Below are 20440 nucleotides of genomic sequence, written 5' to 3'. Positions count from 1 at the left end.
GCACCTTAGGGCCTTCCTTTAGGTCTGCTCTTTTCAAAATAACCTGTCTGCTTTTCTCCCCCTCAGGATCATCTGCCTCCTCTTCTACTGTGTAATTTTTTTTCCTAGCCAGGATTTCCTCGTTCCAGTGTCTCCTGGCTCCTTGCCAGTCTCCTCTCCTGGGGCCTGAGATTCATGGATCTTCCTTCTCCTCCAACTGTCAATTCCCATTCCCTGACTCTATAACTCTCTGGTTTCACTGCCTACGTAGCTTTAGGGGTACCACCTCTCTCTGTTGGAGCGAGAGGCAGTTGGACCAGAATGGCATTAAAGCCTTAACTTAGGCAGCAAAGGCAACCTGTTAAAGATGCCATGATGAGCCGTCGCAGTGTGCACCTGACTGCACCAGCAGATGAGGCTGGCTGCTAGCGTGCATCCTGGACACCTAAAGCTCTCTCCTGGCGTCAGTTCTTCAGCCTCAGCAGGGCTCTAGCAAAACTCCCTGCCAGCTGTTGATCCTTGGCATTCTTATTGGAACACTTAGGGGTGGGAGGTGTCGCCAAGCTATTGTCCCATCCTGGGTCCCCTGAGTATGGGGAGAACTCAGCACTAGAAAGCAGAAGTTTGGGAAACCTGAGGGCTAGAATCCTGGGAAGGTAAATCTGGGGTCTAGTTTCGTTGTGGAAGCTGGGAACTTGTAACCCTAAGAAGCACTGAGGAAGGCGACTCCGCCACGCCTTCTGACATGTGGCTGAACCCGCCCCACATGCAAACCTCCTCCTCCAACAGGATCAGTCTCCTCCATCCCCCGGAACTGAAAACTGTCTTACGTGCCCAAGGGTGGTATTTTAGCTCAAACTTGGTCTGAATCCCGAATCTAGCCCTAAAGATTTCATGGCTTCTCAGGAAGCTTTATAAATGAGAACTTGTCACAAGGTACCTGCTTTCCTACCTCCTCACGTGGGGAAATGAAGGTGGGCGGGGTCAGCACCTGTCCTGCATGGCCTTCGGTACCAAGCATGGGGACACTTTCAGGATGATTCCACCAGATCCTGAAGGATAAAGGAATTCCTTTTGATGTGTTTCCTGCTGCTTAGAAGTCAGAAATGAGGATGGTAGGTTTGACTGAGGCCCCAGATCAAGACCATTGTAGGAAAACGAATGGCATTAATTGCCTCTGTCTCTGAGGAGTAGGACCCTGAAAACCAGAGACAACTTGTGTGGGGCTAGACTCGCAGCTGCTGACCACCACCACCAACACCACCATCAGCCAACAGTTCTCCCCCCCACCCCCCAACTGCTGAGTTCCTGTCTACACCGCTGCCAGACATTTCAGGGTCTCCAGCACACAATGCTTGTAGTGGCGTTCTCCCTGAAGAGCCTGGCCACGGGGTTCCTGAGCTCCGCTCTCAGGGGCCCTGTCCACTTCCACCCAAGGAAAGGGTGTCTCAGAGAAGAACCTGGAAGACGATGAGCCTGGCAGCTCATGGGCCAGAAGCCTTCCCACCATGGGCTGCTACAGTGCCTCTGTTTAAACACATGAGTTTTTTCCCTGGAAAATCTGCAAACATACGTAGTCAATCTAGTCGGTTTAGAGGTTCCTGAGCCTCAAAATTCAGTAATATATCCTTTACCTTCTATCTTAAATTGCATACCTAATTTTTTTTTTTCAAGAGTGTAGGTCAAAGCAGGTAATGAGCTGTCACTCTGTCAGGAGTCATGAGGTGGGGAAGTCTCTTTAAATTTTAGATACTTCTGGACACCAGTACACCTAAAACATCCATCGTAGGCTAAAAGGCACGAGAAGACTGGATTCTGGCTGGGTATTTAGATAGACCCCATGGCAAAATTGTTCCTTAAATGAAGTGTGATGTGCAATTAACATTTTTTCTCCCCTTTCCTCACCATTGCTTTATGTGTGAGGGGATTTCTCTCTTTCGCTTTCCATCTCCTTTTCCCAGCTCTTTCCATCCCCCTCCTTCACCCTCCTGGACCTTCCCTTTCTCCTTTTTCTTCACCTCTTTCTGCCTGTGGAGCAAAGCTGTCTTACTCTCTGATTCTTTGCAGATCGACGTAATTAACAGATTCCAGATGGGAGCCTCTTTTCAGGGAGTCCCAAAGTGCCAGACCATGAGTCAACACCTTGGTGTAAAACGTATTCGTGTTCGTAGATCCTCTGTCACAGTTGCACCAGTCAGATCTTCCCCCAGCACTTCTGGCGCTGCCGCTGTTTCATCTTCTACTCTAGGCAGTGAGTGATAGTCTCTTATGATGCATGATTTGCTGAAATGACCACAAGAGAGCACGTGGCATCCACTTTAACCAACTGTGGTTAGCTTTTTCTTTTGTTTTTTTCCCTTTAACCTTTGACTTAAGGAAAGAAAAGTGGGGCCAAAATCCCACTCCAAAACCTTTTGATGTTGAAAAGCTATTAAACTGTTACCATTTTAAAGACAATAGTCCTGTTTTCTGACTGTTCCTTTGCATTGCATTCCTTCCTTGAGTTTTTTGTTTGTTTGTTTTACTTTACTTTGTTTTTAGCTTTGTTTGAGTATGTTGTCATTTCTCTCCTCTCTCCCGTCCTCTCCTCCTGCTCCTTCGAGTCTAAACTCAGTCTTCTAAGGTTAGGTGCAGGGTTAAGCCAAATGACCCGTCAAGAACTCTCTTCACTGGGGGACACATTTGAGATCTCCTGAAAAAAGAAAAAAAAAAAAGCATGAAGGGAGCTACTGTTTCCATGGGGCTGTTTGATTTTGTTATTGTTGTGGGGTTTTTTTTGTTGTTGTTGTTTGTTTTTTTGTTTTTGTTTGTTTCTTTTTTTACCAGTAGAGCTGTCATAATTGAGTCATTGTTGAACTTGGCCAATAATAATAGTCCTTTTGGCTGCCCTCCTACTGTTGGCTGACAATATTGGCCTCAAAGTTGTAGCTGGCTGTGAAGAAAAGCTGTTCAGTTCAGATGCCCAGTGCTGAGCATCCCCATTATTTTACTTTTCAGGGACTTTAAACCAAGCTCTGGTTTAAGAATCAATTCATTCACATCTGGATAGGAGAAATACATGGAAAGATCAAAATAACTTCTTTTCCTTCACTTGTTGAACTTTTTTTTTTTTTAGGAATTTCTGAAGAGCAACCTTTTTTCTTCTTCCTTCCTTCCTTTCTCCTTTTGCTTCTTTCTTTCATTCTTCCCCTTTCCTTCCTTCCTTCCTTCTTTCCTTCCTTCCTCTCTCTCTTTTCTTTCTTTTCTCTCTCTCTCTTTTCTTTCTTCTTTTCTCCTTTCTTCCAGTTGATTGTTTCACCTATAGCCAGCACTTCATTTCTTATTTCACACAGAAAGCTTTAGGAACCCCCTTCTCAGCCAGTCAGCTGGAATGCTGCCAGAGCGCTACCTAAGATCTGGTGGATGGTTGGTAGATTATTAGGTTCTTGGTAATGCTTACGCCTTCCTATTTCTGGTCATTTTACCTTCCTTAAGTGGGACGCAGGTTCTTTGCTGACAGTGCTATTAAGATACTTGGTGAAGGAGCCTCTCTGTATGAAGTGTATTGTGGGCTTCAAATATCTGAGTGTTTAGTCTATTTCTCCCTCCCCTAGTTCCAGCGACCCCCGCCCCAGGGTTGGCAGGTGGGGCAGAGAAAGAACAGCTGCGTTGTCTGCGGGTCACTTGATTGTGCGTGTGGAGGTTGACAGACTTAGACTATCTGCTGTCTTTTTGGCCGATTCTAAGTGTTCTCATGTGAGGGGCAGAGGGAGAGGACATTTATATAGATACATATTTAGGCCCAAAGGCAGTCAAAGAACTAAGTAAGTCTTACTCTGCAAATAGGCAAGGTTTTCTCTCCCTAATCCTTCCATATTCCTCTCCTGTTGCCCTTTTTCCTCCAGCTTTGCCCTATCCTTCCAACTGGTTTCTGTTCTTTTTTTTGTCATGCCTCTCTGTTAGGAAGGGTTAGTGTCAGCTGCCTTCGTGATTTGAAGGTGGAAGGAGACTAAGCAGCAGACAGCCCACTGGGCGCACGTGGATTTGCTGGTGGAGGGTGTGGCTCCAACCCTCAGAGACTGGGAAATCAGGGGAGGCCGGCCACACCCGCCCTTCCTCCAGCTCGGCCTCCTTGCTTGGAGGGCCTAGGAGTTACAGGCGTGCACCTGAAAACCCCCTTTCCCACTCCAGACTTCCAAACGAGTTCAATTATTTATCTAACCTTCAGAAGATAAATCTCTTAAGATTTCGCTCTATAAGAAGGTCCCCAAACCCTTCTCTTCCCCTGGTTTCTGAAAGAGGAGCAGAAAACTACAGAATTTCAGCTGTGGAAATGGAGTCCTCATCTGCCCATTCATTGAGCTCCAGAGAGTGGCCCTGAGCGCTCATACCTAACTTGAGGTCCAGCCTGCTTGGGGAGAGTCATGAGAAAGAACTGCCCTTCCGTCATCCACTCTCATCTGTAGGACAGGGACCCCAAAAAGGCATCTCCCAGAGACTTGGGAAGATGACGACCGGGGAAGGAAGGTTTGATTGGCTGAGTGGAGAGTGCCTGAAACTTTCACAGCACCCGCCTCACTGTCTGTGTCTTGTTTCCCATACGCTGCTCATGCATCAGGCGCCATGCATCGGGGAGGGTAGATGTCACCACCTGGGGTGGGTTGGTGGCGATGTAGCTGTATGACAGCTCATCAGCATGTGTTATGTAGTCTCTGGACCAGTGCTGGAGTTGAGCACAACCCACGGCCTATACGCACCTCACCCTTCTCTCCACCCGCCCAGCCACCAGATGGTTCTCCTTAGCTCACTGACTCCTCTTCCCGTGAGCTTCCTGAAGTCCTGCAATCTAGCTGGATGGCTGTTCCTTGCTCCCCCAAAGAAGAAATTGTCCCCATTTTTTCCATCTCCATCCCCAGCTCACTTTCATGTCCCTTATGTTTGCCTGTGCCGGTGTTACTGATCGCCCCAGCAGATGAGAGGAAGAGCCAGCAAACGGGGCCCCAGACCCTCACTCCAACCCGTTTTTAAAAATCTGTTTTCTAGAGTGGGCTGCACATGTAATTGTGTTAACAAAGTATTCAATTACTTCAAAAAAATAGAAGCAGGAAGTTTGAAAAATCACTGACATTGAAGATGATCAACTGATGGTATTAAGGCGCCTGTTGTCCTGTAGCATTTGTTAGCAATGCTGAGATCTCAGGAGTGAGTGAGAAGCATGAGCTGTGTTACCAGCCCTACAGGCGCCAGCATGGCTTTGGGTCCATCTCTTGACCCAGGCAAGGGAAGAGGGCCCTGGGTTTGGGCTCCCTGAATCCAAGGTGCCTTGCTCCATGATTTGACATCGATCAATGAAAACTTGGGACCTCCTAAAAACCAGATGGAACCCATATTCCATCTGATCTCACCTAACGAGGACAAGTAGGTCCTTACTTTCTGTGCAGCATGGTCACTGTGTGCCCGGGTTCCTTGAGTCTTCTTAGTGGAAGGTGCTGAGCTGATTCAGTTGAATCGCAAAGAGTCCTTTGCCTTCTGAGCTCTGAGCACCCTCCGTCCTGGGTGGGGCAGCCAGTGTGTTGTGGAGTGAGGCAAGGTCAGGCAAGCCTTAGCGACAGGGACACAACTTCAGTGCACCTGCCTTGTGCATTGTTCTGGAGGTTTTCTACAGTGATAGGAAACACTGGGACAAGCGATCCGGCCGGCGTATCTGCCTGCCGCTTTGTGTGCTCTGCTGTCTCCACATTCCTGCCTCTTCTCCAGGAACATGCTCTTTGCTTAAAGAGCAGAGTCATGAAAGATGTGCCCTGCCCCAGCCCTCATCATGTCTCCATAGCTCCGTCCTCACCTCCACAGCTTCTCCTGTGTCACTTCCATTTCTTTTCTGAGGGAAGAACTTTGGGACCAGACTAGGATCGGCCACCTCCCAACAACCAACACAGCCCCACAACCGCTTTCTTCTCCCCTGGCCTCTCTCCCCGACCTCTCAAGATCCAGCCTTCTCCCCCACCTCAATTCTGCCAACTCAAGTTCTAAACCATACCTCAGAGAGACCTGCAGGTCCGAAATGCAGCTCCCAAAGGAGCTGGAACCTGTGGATAAGGCAGAGGCTGGGCACAGGGATTAATTACGGTCCATTCTCCCCTCTTCTCTAAAGTGACTCAACCCCTTCCTCTGTTGTGCAGTAGAACAAAGGTTTTGACACTTATAGGGCAGTGCATTTCCCTTTTCCCAGCTGACAAATTGTTTCCTCCGTCCTCTTGGACCACCCCATCAGGAAAGCCCCTTGTGTGGAGCACTGCCTCCCGGATCAGGTGGTTTCTCTCCTGGTGCCATCCTTTCCCTTCCCCACATAAGATCACGTTCGTCTTCACCATTTACAAACAGCTGGAGAAATCTGCACGACCGGGCACAGCTGCTACGCGTCAGGGACGGGGACACACGCGTCCAGCCTCGTCTGGGCTGAGAGCATGAGCCTTCCGTCAGTGCCGGGAGGAAGGCATCTTCTGATGCCTGTGTCTTACCCGCCTCTTCCGGGGGAGGGGCGGAAGGAGCGGAGTCCTGCTTTCTCCGGGGGAGGAGAACGTGGCGGAGAGTGTGGGACTGTGAGCACGTGCATGCTTCCTGACTGAAACAGCAATTGTTGGGAGCGCGCACGAGAGCTCTGCTTCCTTGCATCTGCTGACACGAGTGAGGGTCGGCTTATCTGCCTTGCTGCACGGTGTTCATGGCCACTTACCACCCAAAGTGTATTGTGTGCAAACTGATACGTGTTTGGCTCTTCGAGGGTTTCAAACAGATAACTAAACTGCAATGTGTGATTTTTCCATTCCACATTCACAAAATGTTTGGCCTCAACACGGAAGCCCACGTGTCAGAATCATCTTTTAAGTTTGGCTATTAACTTGCACCTGGTTCTAATGTCCTTGCCCTCCATCCAAAAGAACTAACGAATCTTTTGTTTTCTGTTCCGTTTTAAGAGTGGATTGTTTGGGAATGCTAACTTTGCTTTGGATTTTCTACTTTTTGTTTTAATGCAGCTTTTGAAATATTCTAGTTGTTTGCCATGCCTCACCTTCCCCACCCCACCTCAGTGCTTGAAATTTGAGCCACGTGACATTTCTAGTGTTTCATGATCTCTTCTCATACGTTTGGTTTTGGTTTTTTGAGCAGTAGTGTTTTGTAGTTTGGGTTTTGTTTCTCTCTTCAAACCACCCAGTTCCTTGTTCTACGAGCCAATTCTCACCTCCGTGTTTTCTCACCCTCCTTTTCCTTCCCTGGCGTAGATCAAAGTGGTCAAAGCGTTCCATAGTTCCCTCCACGAAAGCATTCAGAAACCCATGAACCAGAACTCCATCCACAACTTCATGACCCACCCCGAATTCACCATAGATGAGGAGGGGCCACGGACACCACTCATGGATGAGCAAGAAGAGGAAGGTCTTGAGAAGTTTTCTAAGCCTGGGACTAGCATGGCCCCGTTGGATGGGGAGGTCACTCCATATGCCAACAGAAACAACAACGCGGTGGACTGCAGCCAAGTGCAGGTTGCTGCCTCCCACTCGGACAGCCCTCTGCACAGCCTGGAGACGTCAGTTTGAACTGGGTTCTCTGACTCCCGTTCCTGCTCACCCTGTTGCCCTTTGTATCTCTCCCTTCAGTACGGTGAGAATGGGACTTCTCACTGTCATGTCAGCTGCTCCCAAGCGTGTCTGAACCCCCACCTGACCGTGAGGAGGGAAGAGCACAGACCTACAAGTATTTTGACTTAAACTTGAGTTGGGGTTTGTACCAGGACCCTGTTCGACCCCAAGTAGGTAACAAATGGTAGAACCGACTCTAGGTCTATCAGTTGTCACTTTTGAAGAAGTGGTGACAATCGTCTTGGCATCTACCTCAGCCCAGATGCTCCCCAGTATTCACATCTATGTCACCAGTCTCCTGACGTCTGGGTTTTTGACCCTATGCATCTGCGCCGTTTACAAGCTCATTTAAGGGTTCAGAGCCACAAACATCCTCACATGAAATGTGTTCAGGTAGGAATGGAAGGTGTAGATGCAGCTGAGGGAGTGATTGTTTTAAAACAATTTTTCCATTTTGAAAACTTACACCTAGAGTGCTTCACCTTTCCTGCCCTTCCAGCCCGACCTCCCCGCAGCCTCTCGGTCTCTTGTGACCATTGTTTTCCTTGGCTTCCTTCTTTTTTTTTTTTTTTTTTTTTTTAAAGTTGTAATGATTCAGAAAATGGAAAGGGCGTGGATGAATGGAGTAGACTTTAACCATCCTCCCTTATGGCCCCAGTGGAACCCTTGATTTAGTGCTAGAGGCAAATAGGTTTCTTTGCTAACAGGGTCCTTTGGAAGCAATTGAGAGCTGGTAAGAATGTGTTCCTGCTGTTGCCAGGTTATCTACTTTTAAAACATTTTGATTTTGAAAATATGCATCCAAAGTGGGAAGCTCCAGTGACACTTTGCTGACTTAAAGGAGCAAAGGACCCACCCTGAGAAGCCCCTCTCCTCCCTCCCTCCCTCAATGGGGTGAGGTGGAGCCACGTCTGCAGGACCTCTAATGTTCCTCCTTGCTGATGGTGATGTGCGCTCTCCTGTGCAGGGGTCAACTCATGTCTGCCAATTCCTGTCTCCTACGAGATAAGTGAAGCCTGCCCTGCTCTTCCTTGAGTGGTGGGAGTAGGGAGAAGGGGCTCGAGGCTCTTACAAACTGCCATGTTTCCATCTGGGAGAGTCAGGTGCCCGAAACCTATCCTCTCCAGCCTTTTCTTCCTCCTCCCTCACCCTTTTCATCTGAGCTGTCCTAGGATGGAAGAATTAAAGGAGCAGTCCCCCCGACACATCCCATTACTACACAATCCACCAGATTTGATTTGGGTTTGTAAAGGTTCCATGCTTCAGTGATCTTTTCTCTGTCTTAAATGCTCATGGGGGAAAAGACAGCTCAACCCAAGCTGTTAGGTGTTCACATATATATTTATTAATTACATTGGAAGATTTAGTTCTGTCGAGTCTTGTATTACCTCAGATCAGTTTTTAGAATAAACTCTGGAGGCTGTTTTTTCATTCCTGCTCCCAAAAGACTCTCATGGTGCCTGTTTAAAGTCAATGGTTATGTGTGTGTATTCTAGTTTCCATAGTAAGAGAGAAAACAGAAATATGCAAAAAATAGTTTTCTTTAGATCAGAAACTGATATTTTTTGAGTTAGCCATATGTGTTTTGTTTAAAGGAATTAAAATAAAGTGCTGTCATGTAAGCCTGGGGAGGGGCGCACATAACCAGCTGTTAGACATGACAGGTTTTGTCATTTTGTCATTGGTTTTAAAACCAATGCACCATATTCCTTTTCTCCAAACAGCCATCTTTATACTGAAGGGAAAAAAAAATTCGTTGGGTTCTAGAATTTTTTAATATAAATTTTGTTGACATGGAATTAAGTTGAAGTGTTTATGTGCATGTTTTTTTATGTAAGTTTTTTTTTTCTATTTAGTTTCAGTGATCCAGCTGACAGTAAATAAATATGGAAGAAGTTAATAAAGCTTCCCCCCAAAATGGTGCTTTGGATCTGAAAAGAGTCTGATGGGGAAAAGGGAAAAATATTATCCTAGAGTCTTCTCTTGAAAAACCTAGAAAAATGGGCAGTAGATCACTGCTGGGAAGGAATGCATCCAGGAAGAAGGGACAGCCGGCAGGAAGCGAGTGTGCACCCCCATGGAGATGGGTACCAGGCACTAGTGATCAGGACCAGGGACCTCGGTTAGACTTGCAGTTTGTGAACAGCTGTCAGAGTGGTACCCACGACACTGGCTGCCAGGATGCTCTGATTGGGGGTTTGCATTTTTTATGGTTCTTTTACCTCCTGTTGCCCCTGGATTTTTCAATTAGTGATTTTTTTTTTTTTGGCAAGGATCTGATTTGAGATTTCTTCCCCTCCCCTAGAAAAGTTTCATACAATCTATTAGACGAGAGAACTCTAAGTGGAAAAATAAAGGCTGGTTCTAGCCCTAGATGACAGTATGGGGGCTAGGTCCTTCCCAGAGGTGTCCTCTGCCCTCTGAAATGACTCCCTCATCTCTAAGGCGGTAGAGACACCACTGAGAAGTCCCTCTGGCACTTGTAAGTTCTTTGAGGCTTGGCTTTCTTCTCCCAACTGAGCTTCAGAAGGGAGAGCTTGCCCAGTGAAATCTGAGTGATTACCTCACTGCCGAAAACCCAGAGGGCCGTGGCAAGCTCACGTGTGCTGGACACCTCTAAATACATCACCTCCTTTCTCGCTTGCTTTCCTTGCCTAGTGATCGAAGCAGCTTATGATGCCAACACAGGGTGCACCCTTCCTCACTCCTCACTCCTCGGAACTGGGGACCACCTCACTGTGGGGGGGGGGGTGCGGGGAGGCGAGGGGCACTTCTAAATGCCTGCTCTTCTTAAGCCATTCCAGCCTCTTCCTCAGAATAGACCAGACACCCTTGCGCTGAGCTCAGCGCCGGCCTTTACCTTCCCGGCCCTGCCGTCAGGTCTGAGGTCCGCTTTCCTCCGAGACGGAGGGAGGGGGGCCCCCTCCGATGGAACTGGCCTTTGGTTCATGTCTTCTCCCCATATGTGAATGTGCCGTGTGTATGTGCCAACAAACCTCGCTCTGTTCTTTTCAAATCAGCACGCAGATAGGAATTTTGAGTTTCTTTCTTTCTTTCTTTTTTTAAGTAACTAGTATAACAAGCACTGGTATTTTTGTATAAAAGGGAAAAACAAGACAAAAGATTGGCTTTTGTGGTCTGCATGACTTAACAAACAAATGATGACATCAAAGCAATGCGTACCCCAGTGTGTGTTGCCATAATTTGCAGTTCAGGCAAACAGGGCGCCCCACCTGCATTTGCATTTTGATATTATTTAAGCTCTCTGTATAATGTTTTGCATGTAGTTATATGATTCTTAGGAAAAAAATATGCTATAAATTGGCAAATCTGAAATTCAAATATGTTGTTCCACTGAGACGGGAAAAATAGAAGGGGAGTTTTAAAAGAAAAGGGGAAAAAAAGGATACATTTTTTGGAACCAATAAAGCTGTTGCTGATGAGCAAAAACAACACTGTTGTGCACTGAGAATAAAACCCATGCCCACTTGTAACTGTGCTGTCCTCAGTGTGTGCCCCACTCGGCTGATGGCACTGGCTGTCGAAGTGGAGAAGGGGTCTGCCACAGGCAGGCCGAGAGCCCATCTTTGCGAGCCCGGAACTCAGCTTGTCACGGGCCCCTGGCATGCTTCTCGGCCGCTGTTTCCCTCTGGTGACTTGCAGCCCTGGTGCTGGCTTCCTTCCCTTGGGGGACGGCTTTGCTTTGCCCTCCTTGGTTAGAATCTACAGTCAGGGCCTTGTGAAGCTGGAGCTTTTGAGAAAGGATGAATGTGGAAGGGTGAGAAAGCTCTTGGTGGTCCTATCTTTTTTTTTTTTTCCTTTGCTTTATTTTTATTATTGTTGTTGTTATTAACAAAATGCCTGTTGGGAAAATTGGTTTCCCTTATATTAGCCGCTGTTTCCTGCCTTTCTTCTGGGGCTCTCCAGTCCCCATCTTCCCAAAGGTGCTTTTGGGGGGGGGTTCTTTGTTTTGTTTTGTTTGAGGGGGTTTTGCTTTATTTGCCTGTTTGGGTTTTATCTGTGTGCGTGTCTGTTTCAGTCGCTCCATGTTCCCTGGGTCTCTAGCATGACTGATATGAGGCCTTAGTTTCAGGTCAAAACAGCTTCCTGGCAGGTCATTTGGGTTCTGAGCTTTCATATCGCCTTCCCAGTACCCAGAACGCCTTCCAGCAATTCTCACCTAGATGCACAGTCAAGTTCCCTACTCTGTTTTAAAACATTGAGGAAAGAAAGAACTTCGTCAGCTTGCCAGGATCTTTTAGGAAAGTATGATGTTGAAGAAGAACACAGACTCTCCCAGCTGTTTGAACAGGCTGGTTCCAAAGGAGCCATCAGCCTTGATTGAAAAGTCTTCTGTAGTGAGAAGTCTTAGCCCCGCGTTTCTTCACTGTCCCAGGCTGCCCTCCACAGGCACAGCCACCCTGCCCGCTTAGTTTCTTTGAAACATATGAGGGAGAAAATACTTAATAACCAAACAAACAAACGGGGCTGGGACTTACTGACAACAGAAATCATTCACAATACAGAACTGACGTCTTGTTAATTCCATTGTAGCTTCCCTCCCAAATACCGTCCCTAAAAAAGGGGTGCAGAACACGCACACACATACGCACACACAATACACACGCGTGCGCGCGTGCACACACACAACCCCCCCCCCCTTACAGTCTTTTCTAAAGTCGGGCCGTGTATTTCTCCTCTTAGTCTCACCTTGCCTTTCTTGGGCCTGTGTCTCTCTGCTGTGCCAAACAGGATCTTAAGAATCCATGCCTCCTAACTCCAGCATGTGCAGTAAAGCGTGGAGAAAAGTGAGCTTTAAAGTAGCCTTCTGGCAGAGACCAGCGCATCCTAAGGCGTTGGTTTAATGGGGTGTGAAGCCAGCTCAGCTCCTCAGGCCTGAGTAACCATGTGGAAAAAAGCAGGCTCCTTTCTTCCATCTTTCCCTCCCCACAGTTCTAAAAAATATTATTTCTTTGCCCTCCATCTTTTTTTTTCCTTTTTTTTTAAATTATTTTTAAATTTGCCTTCTTTTTTTTAATTGAAGTATAGTCATTTTACAATGTTGTGTCAATTTCTGGCTTACAGCATAATGTTTTAGTCATACATACACATATGTATATTCATTTCCATATTCTTTTTCATCAGAAGTTACCACAAGATACTGACTACAGCTCTCTGTGCCGTACAGCGTAAACTTGCTGTTCATCTGTTTTATATACAGTAGTTGGTATCTGCAAATCTCGAACTCCCAGTGCCCTCAGTCTTTAATAATCGCTTCAGAGTCTCCCTTTCTCAGCTACCGTATCTTCCCACTGCTGTCTCTGGGTTCCTCTGAAGCTCTCCACCAAGACTGACTGATTCTCCCTCAAGTGTACACACAACCAGGCAACTCCCTGTCTTACTCTGGCAAATACGAGGATGACTCACTGAGTACCAGTAAGCTGGGTACCAACTCCCGACCCGGGTCTCTTAGGGCCTGGCCTCCAAGTCACTGAAAGCAGGATGGAGGATACAAATGGTATGTCCTTTACAAGCAAACTTGGAAACTGTTTTGTAAATAAAACACGTGCATCTGTTACATATCTTTCAGTGTGGTGCCATTAACATCCAGTTGTCCCCAGTATGAACCTAAGCCACGAGACGTAATAACCTGCTAGTTCGTAGGTCGGAATACTTTTAGCCTTGAAAGACAGTGACTTCTAGGTTCTGGGCTTGCCCATGTCCTGATGGAACTAATCATAAGTTCTTCTCTAAAATTTGTTTCAAAGAACACTTCCCAATCTCCAAAAGACGCACACACAGAAGGGAGCGGGAGTGTCCTCCCAGTGTCATCTCCCGAGAGGCTGATGTCAAAACCAGGATGCCACCTCACACTTAATTACAATGAGAATTTCAATGATTAACATGTTTGGGAGCCTCAGTTACAACCAGAAGTTTGACTTATGCTCATGAAATCAAGTATTTTCATGACTTCTGCTTATGAAATACGTGATCTGAGTGGCCAGTGCCTTCACACTCAGAGCCAGGTGTCCCCGTCTCTACTCTCAGACAGACCTGGTCCCTGAGTTCAGGCTCAGGCACGACTTGGTTTCTCTGATGTCCCCTGAGCTGAAGGCCACACAGACCATCTTCCAAGCAGCACAACTGATCAAGTTAAATTTTCTTGCTGCACTAGACCCAAGAATACCATATTGAAAGACTGTGGTCTGTTTTGTTTGTTTGTTTGTTTGTTTTTAACTCCAGACTGTCATATTCTTGGCTCTAGTTAAACCAAATATATATGACATCTTTTTTGAAAGAGGAAGTGAAAGCGGGGAGGGAAGGGCTGGGAACTAGTGGTCGCCTTCAGCCATGGTAATTCAGAGCCCTTCATTTGAGTCAAGAATTCCTGCGTCTACTTGTCATTAAACCTTTGAACTGAAACTGCTGCTGATCAGTTAGGAGAGAGAAGGGGTTAGAATGTTTTTCTGCTCACCTTTGGTGGAAGAGCTTAAACAGAAAAATTGGATGGAGTAAAATCCTGATGCATGGCCGCCTGGAAGGCAGGAGACACGTGTCCTGAACTGCTTCTTGACTGGCTTGATTTTCCACCCCTACAATGAGACAGTTGAATTACATCGATGATTTTTAAACTACACTTTGAACACGTTGAAGACCTGAAAGGGAATCCTTAGCAGTGATTCAGAGCCCACAGGTGTTCAAACAAAAGTAGCTTTTTTTTTTTTAACTGTTTGGCTTCCAGTTTAGCTGTAGCTTTAAAAAAAAAAAAAAGACTTAAAATCACCATGAACCAAAAAAAAAAAAAAAAAATATAGCGCCCTATGAACTAGACATCCTTAAATCCACTGGTTTGGAAATGTTAAGGTTCTAATTAATAAACCAAATAATCAGCGCAGAAATGATCCCAACTTGGGTGACAATGTAACAACGAGTTGTGGTTAAACACACAAGCAAGCCTAATTTGGATCCTGTCTTGATTGCCTCCCATTATAATGATCAATGTAAGCCCAAATAATATAGAGTAAAACTTAGCAGTTGTAGTCCATCCTGCTGAGAGTGTTATCTGGCCAGTTCTGCTTTGGAATGTGTTTTGGAAACAGTAGTCGTTTGGGAATCCAGAGATCTAACCCACTGGAATGGCACGAGATTAGAGAGAAGAAAGACGGCTCATCTGGGCTTTGGTGGGAGGAGCTGGTCTGCGAATTAGAAGACCTGGGTTATAATCCTGACGCTGCTGCTCGTTTGCTGTGTGGCCTGAGTCCCTCCAACTCTGACACTCTCCATTCTTGTGCTGGTGTCTAAAAGGGCTATTACTACCAGTGGGGGATGGCTAGAGGGTGTCGCTCCCTCCGTGCTCTGTCTCCCTGGACAGCAGCAGTACTGTGTGTGAACTGAGCACCACCACACCCTGACGCAGTGCCAGCAGGCTTCACTCGGACGTCAGACCCTTACACCTGCAGCAAAGAAATCGTTCTGCAGCCCTTAACGTACAAGACATCTGTTTCTCCTTTTTTCTAAATCAAACCATATCTAGCAGCAAGATAGCTGGCACTCACGAAGATCTCTGAGAGGCCCCTGCTAGTCATTTTTTCAGGTCTCATCTTCTCTACTTGGATATTGGTCCATTCATTCATTCAACAAGTATTTATTGTGCCAGGCACTGTGGTATATGCCCTGGGGCTACAACAGGGAACAAAACAAAAAGTCCCCGACCTCTTTGAATTTAGTCTTGTGGAGGAGGAACAAAATAAACAAGTAAATACATAGCATGTTGAATGGTGACAAGGACCAAAGAGAAAAGTAAAGTGGGGCACGGGAAACAGGACAGGGCAGGAGAGTTGCTCTTTTGTAGAGTGGTCAGGGAAGGCCTCTGACAAAGGGACTTTTCTGAAGAGAAGTGAAGGAAGTAAAAGAGTGAGCTAGGTAAGTACGTGGAGGAAAGGGGTTCCAGGGAAGGGGCACAACAAGTGCAAAGGCCCTGAGGCAGGCCATATTGCTTTGTTTGAGGACATGTATGGAAGCCAGGGATTGGAACTGAGTGACGAAGTGGGAAAGTGAAGAAGATAAGTTCAGGGATGGAGGGTTGGAAATGGACACAGAAACTGTACGCCCATAAGAGGTTGGCTTTCATGTAATAGGAATTCATTGAAGGGTTTTAACCGAGGACGGCAATGATGGATCTTACAGTTTAAGGGGCTTCCTCTGGCTCTTGTGTGGCTGTGATCCAGGGAGGGGTGGAAGAACAACAGTGCAGCTGTAGCCGCACACAGGCCACATGTGGGCCTAGCTTAACACTAAGGGACACAGAGACGCTCAAGCCCTGCTGTCATGCTGCTGTCCTATGACACAAAAGAGTGGGAAGAAAATGCCTTCTCAAAAAAATTAAGATATATTGCTTGCCACCCCCGCTCGCTCAGGATGCCCTGGTTAATGAAATGACTGAAATGGTATTTAATTCACTCACACAAGCAGGGAACAAAGGAAAAGCCATCTGGACCTGCGCCTTCTCAGTCCTGTGGTCATGCAGGCTGGCCCTCGGCCGGCGGGTCCTCCTCTGAGATGCGCTGTGACCTCATCTGACTCCTAGTGCGCCTCCCCGCCCTGCTCCCTCTGCTGCGGAGTGGCTCCTCCAGCTGGAGCCTCTCTGCTCGCAGGGGCTGGGGGGATGAAGCCAGCTCCCTCACAGCTCTGGGGCTGAGGGAAGACCGGGCTGTCACTGGGCATTTGCTCAGAGCTGCCAGGACTAAAGAGGAAGCAGCCAAATGTGGAATTCCAGAAGGACCAAGTAGGCTGAGGTCTGCCAGCCCTCAGGACACCAGCCTTAACGAAAGGGCTCTCTTACCCGTCCTCAAGGCCACCCCGCCTCCTCCACTGGGGCTTAGCCCAGGGAGCAGAAACTAGCCCTAGTCTGGTCACACTCCTTGCTTCCAAGTCCTCCTCACTCTTCCCAAGGTCCTTGGTCGGAGTGGTGGCAGGGAGCTGAGAAGTAAAAGAAATCTTTGTCCTTTCTAAATCTTTCCGTCCTAACCCTGCTCTCTCACAACTTTAACTTAAAAGGAGGGTCCTGGCTGTCTTTGTTTGCTGTTTCAGACTTGCCTGGACTAGAGAAGGCCTCCAGGACACAAGCAAATGAGGGAGGAGGGGGTGAGGGGTGCTGTCATCCAGGCTCTAGCTGTCATCCCGTGCAGCTGTCTGAGCTCCCAGACCTTCAAAACCAAAGTCTGGCTACAGCTGTCTTTCACACAGGGCAATCTGGGTGTTTTCTTTTTCTTTTTTCTTTCTTTTCTATTTTTTTGTTGTTTTTTAGTTTTTTTATTTTTTGCCCAGAAATACAAAAGCCACTGTTAACTCCTTCCTAGGGCAAAGAAGGCCCAACACAGGACCTCAGGTTGCCCTTCCTAGGAGGGAGGCAGGGAGGGCAGTGCAGAGTCGGCCTTTGCCTCTGGCCCAGGAGTGCGCAGGAGGCAGAAAAGACTAGGGCACTGATTTCTTTCTCAATATCTCGCCCTGTTACGCACTTAGGTCATAAATTCACAGCAGCAATAAGCACCTAAGAGAACAATGTCTCGAGGGACCCAGTTAACTCTTACAGTCAGGCAGGCACTGCAAGAACTAACCCAGTCCCCGCCCGAGGGAGGGCTTCAAAGTCAAGTCAGGGAGACAAACGTTTAAACAACAAATCCCAACAACTGAGAGGTGCTGTCACACATGGTGCCGTGGGGACAAAGAGGAACAAGAATCCAGTTCCAGGAGCAAAGGGAAGCTCCACAGAAGTGGCGATGTTTCGGGCAAATTTTTTTAAATAACAATTTTGGGTTTGTTTATTTTTTTAATAAATATGACACTTGATCTTTGCAATAATTCAAACAATGGGCTCAAAGAAGGAAGTAACAAAATACCACAAGCCCTTCAACCCAGAAATAAGCAGTATAAACTGCTTATAATGTGGATTTTAGTAGAATCTGACAAGAGAAAAGGAAACTGCAGTTAAAATGAAGGAACTGGTGCAAAGGCCCAGAGTATGAACGTGGCAACTGAGCTGGGTCTGCTTGGAACGCAAAGCGCCTGCGAGGGGGTGGCCATCGGACACCCATCACTGCGGGAGGGCCGGGACCACGTATGTTTTATGTGCAAAGCCAGTGCCTAGTACAGCATGGTGGGAGAAGTCCCAGAGATGTGTGCTCTGAAGAAAGGACTCGTGGCAAGCTTAGCATCAAGAGAGGAAGACAGACAGACCTAAGGCAGCAGTCTGTTAAGTGTAAAGAAACAAGCCTGAGCCATAAAGAGATGATCACATGAGAGCTGCCCCATTTAATGAGCTCTTGAAAACGCCAAGCCCTAAGCCAAGCACTTTTCTTTGTTTGACCAATTAATTCTCACAGCAGCATTACCTAAATAGTGTCATTAACATCATTTCACATCCGAGGAAATATCTGAGAAGATTAGAGGACCTGCCCGACATTACTCAGGCAGCAATCTGAGATCTGACTCTTAACTCAGAGCTTCTGTCTCTCCAAAGAGGATTCTGAAAGGTTTTGGTGTTAGCAACAATGTTGCATTAGTGTGTAGCTTTGCTGGCCTGGATGCTGAAGTTTTGTCTATTTAAACCAATCTTAATACTTTAGAATCATATGTCACATTCAACCTCTGAAATCATTAAAAGCTGTTAAAATGAAACACTAGAGAAATCAGGTTTAAAACGTACCGTTTTAAAACGTATGCACAGGAGTGAGCGGTTTTCTTCCACTATTCTGATGAGCAACTTCAGCTGCCTGTTTTGTGTTTTGATTGGTGGGTTTGGTTGGTTTATGGGGAGGGATGCAGCCAGAGCCTGGAACGCTCAGTCTGAGGCCTGGGAGCCTCCTGTGCGGAGGTTGTTTCCCTCAAGTGTGGGGGCAGGAGAAACTCAGAAGACCAGAGAGATCTGTCTGACTCAGGCAGATTGTGTAGACAAGATAAGATAAGACCTTGAGATGATCACAGACAGGGGGAAGTTCTTGAAAACATAAAATAATATTTTAAAAGTAGCAGTCAGGGTTCTGAGGTTTGGTTCTATCTGCCCTTCCGGTGTACCATCTCCAAGTTCCCAGTTCACATACCATCCCTTTGAAGGGGCAAAGCCTACAAAGGGACCAGCAAGACCTCCTAGGCAGGGCCATTGCCTTCCTGCTTTTGTGCTTCTGTATAAAGGCTTGCTTCTAGGAAAATGAAACTTACCCCTAAAATTCTGTTGGTTCCTGAAGCTCACTCCAGATTGGTCCATTTCTAATACCTCATTTGAATATGGCATGAACTTACTCAAAATTTAAAACCCTATAAAAGCCTGTGTAAACTTACAGATGGGGTCCAGAGCTTGTAGGGTTAACTCCTCTGGGCCCGTGGTCATAATAAACCTGAGTTCTCCAACCCTCCAAGTGTCGCTTGGTCTCTCCACGGGATTCAGGTTGCTGTAACACCCTGTTGGTACCAACAGCTCAGGACAGGCCTGGTGAGTCCTCTCTCTTCCTCCAGCGCCAGCCACGAGTGTGATGCAGCGATGAATCTCTTTCCCCGTGAGGAGTCCTAGTTCTTATTTGGACCTATCCAAAGGAGAAGTGGGCAGAGACCCAGGTTCCAGCTCTAGAACCAGCTGCCTCTGAGCCTTCTCTGCCCCCTGCAGGTAAAGCTACCTGGAGCAGAGGCAGCCAGGATCCGGAGTGGCAGAGCCCAGGGGAAAGCCGCCAGAGCCAACCTGCAGCCCCCTCCTCCCCTGGGGGCCCTGTGGGAGCCTGGATGCAGGGCATGGGCTGGCACCCCAGGGAAGCCCTGGCCTCAGCATCCACTGGGAAGGGATAAGAGAGAGACACGGGATGAGGGACTGGCTGGCTTCTCTGCCATCCACCTGGTATTCCAGTTCTTTGTGGAAAGTGAGGTCAGAGGCTCTCCTTCCCACCCCCATAGTAATCTTACTGGCCCCTTTCCCTGTCTCCCAAGATGAAAGAGACTGTCGGGAAACTGGTGACAGGAAGAGGGGGAGGATGCGAGAAGAAAACTGAACAGTCTTCAAAGTTTGGGACACTTTCGTTAGACGTGGAGGATGAATTTTCCGGCTTCTGAAACAGGTGCACAACAAGCCAGACGGGGATGGATCTTCTCAGAAGAGCCCTCTGAGCAAGACAGCCAGCAGGGCAGGCCTCGACGGCCCTGCTAAGCCTGCATTAGCTCCACTCTGGGGGTAATACCCAGAGCAGAGGATCTCAAAATCTGAAACGCAGGCCAGCTCTGTCAAAATCACCTGGGAAAGGGGGGAGGGTGTAGCTCAGCGGTAGTGTGTGCTGAGCAACTATGAGGTCCTGGGTTCAATCCCCAGTATGTCCGTTAAAATAAATTAATAAACCTAATTACCTCCCCCCAAAATAAAAATAAATAACATAAAAAGTAAAAAAAAAAAAAAAAAAAAAAGCTGGACCCACCCCCAAATGTTTTAATCACCTGGGAAATGTTTATGAAACCCACCTGTCCCCCTCCGCACCCTCCGCCCACGAATCAGCAGCGGGTCCCAGAGATCTGCATTTGCTTCCCTGAGCACCTTCCAGCTCTCTTCAGACCTGCTCAAAACAAACAAACATTTAAACCTGGAGGACTTACAAAACTCCCCAGGTCTCAGCAACCCAGGACGAGCAATCAGACACCCCCCCCCGCCCCCCCGGCCACCGTGCCCATCCGGAACCCCGCCCCCCCGCAGCCCACCGCAGCCCCGCGGCCCGGGAGGGGCGCAGGAGGCGCCTGCGCTTCTGTCTAATTGAGAGCCCAGCAGCATTTCCGGGGCCCCTGGCTTCATTAACACGTTGGTGGTGCTGCTTCCT

The 20440-nt window shown here is 47.5% G+C and overlaps 1 protein-coding gene and 1 long non-coding RNA gene across 10 annotated transcripts in view; one reads left to right on the top strand and one right to left on the bottom strand.

Annotated features, from left to right (window-relative positions):
• Positions 1-11048, top strand: part of LOC105082476 (plasma membrane calcium-transporting ATPase 4) — a 94998-nt gene extending 83950 nt beyond the window's left edge. For 3 of the 5 annotated variants that reach the window (XM_074352022.1, XM_074352018.1, XM_074352019.1), the window contains one exon: positions 7239-11048. In XM_074352022.1, the coding sequence (XP_074208123.1) occupies positions 7239-7553 (315 nt within the window). In that variant the 3' untranslated portion in view covers positions 7554-11048. Of the gene's footprint in view, positions 1-2046; positions 2231-7238 lie in introns of all 5 variants that reach the window. The other 2 variants (XM_074352021.1, XM_074352020.1) reach the window with 1 other exon arrangement.
• Positions 2527-20388, bottom strand: LOC141574782 (uncharacterized). 5 transcript variants are annotated; one of them, XR_012501903.1, is made up of 5 exons: positions 20325-20388; positions 20091-20182; positions 18933-19869; positions 14071-14188; positions 2527-2671 (listed from the first exon to the last, which is right to left on the bottom strand). It is a non-coding gene; the product is annotated as an uncharacterized LOC141574782 (long non-coding RNA). The 5 variants fall into 5 exon arrangements; XR_012501902.1 differs by having other exon boundaries at positions 18933-19174; positions 20325-20381; XR_012501901.1 differs by lacking the exon at positions 20325-20388 and having other exon boundaries at positions 20091-20310.
• Positions 20389-20440: the final 52 nt, after the last annotated feature.

The sequence above is a fragment of the Camelus bactrianus genome, chromosome 23, assembly GCF_048773025.1.
Source record: "Camelus bactrianus isolate YW-2024 breed Bactrian camel chromosome 23, ASM4877302v1, whole genome shotgun sequence".
Classification (NCBI taxonomy): domain Eukaryota; kingdom Metazoa; phylum Chordata; class Mammalia; order Artiodactyla; family Camelidae; genus Camelus; species Camelus bactrianus.
The sequence above is the reverse complement of the archived record's forward strand: the minus strand, read 5'-3'. Positions and strand labels throughout refer to the sequence as shown.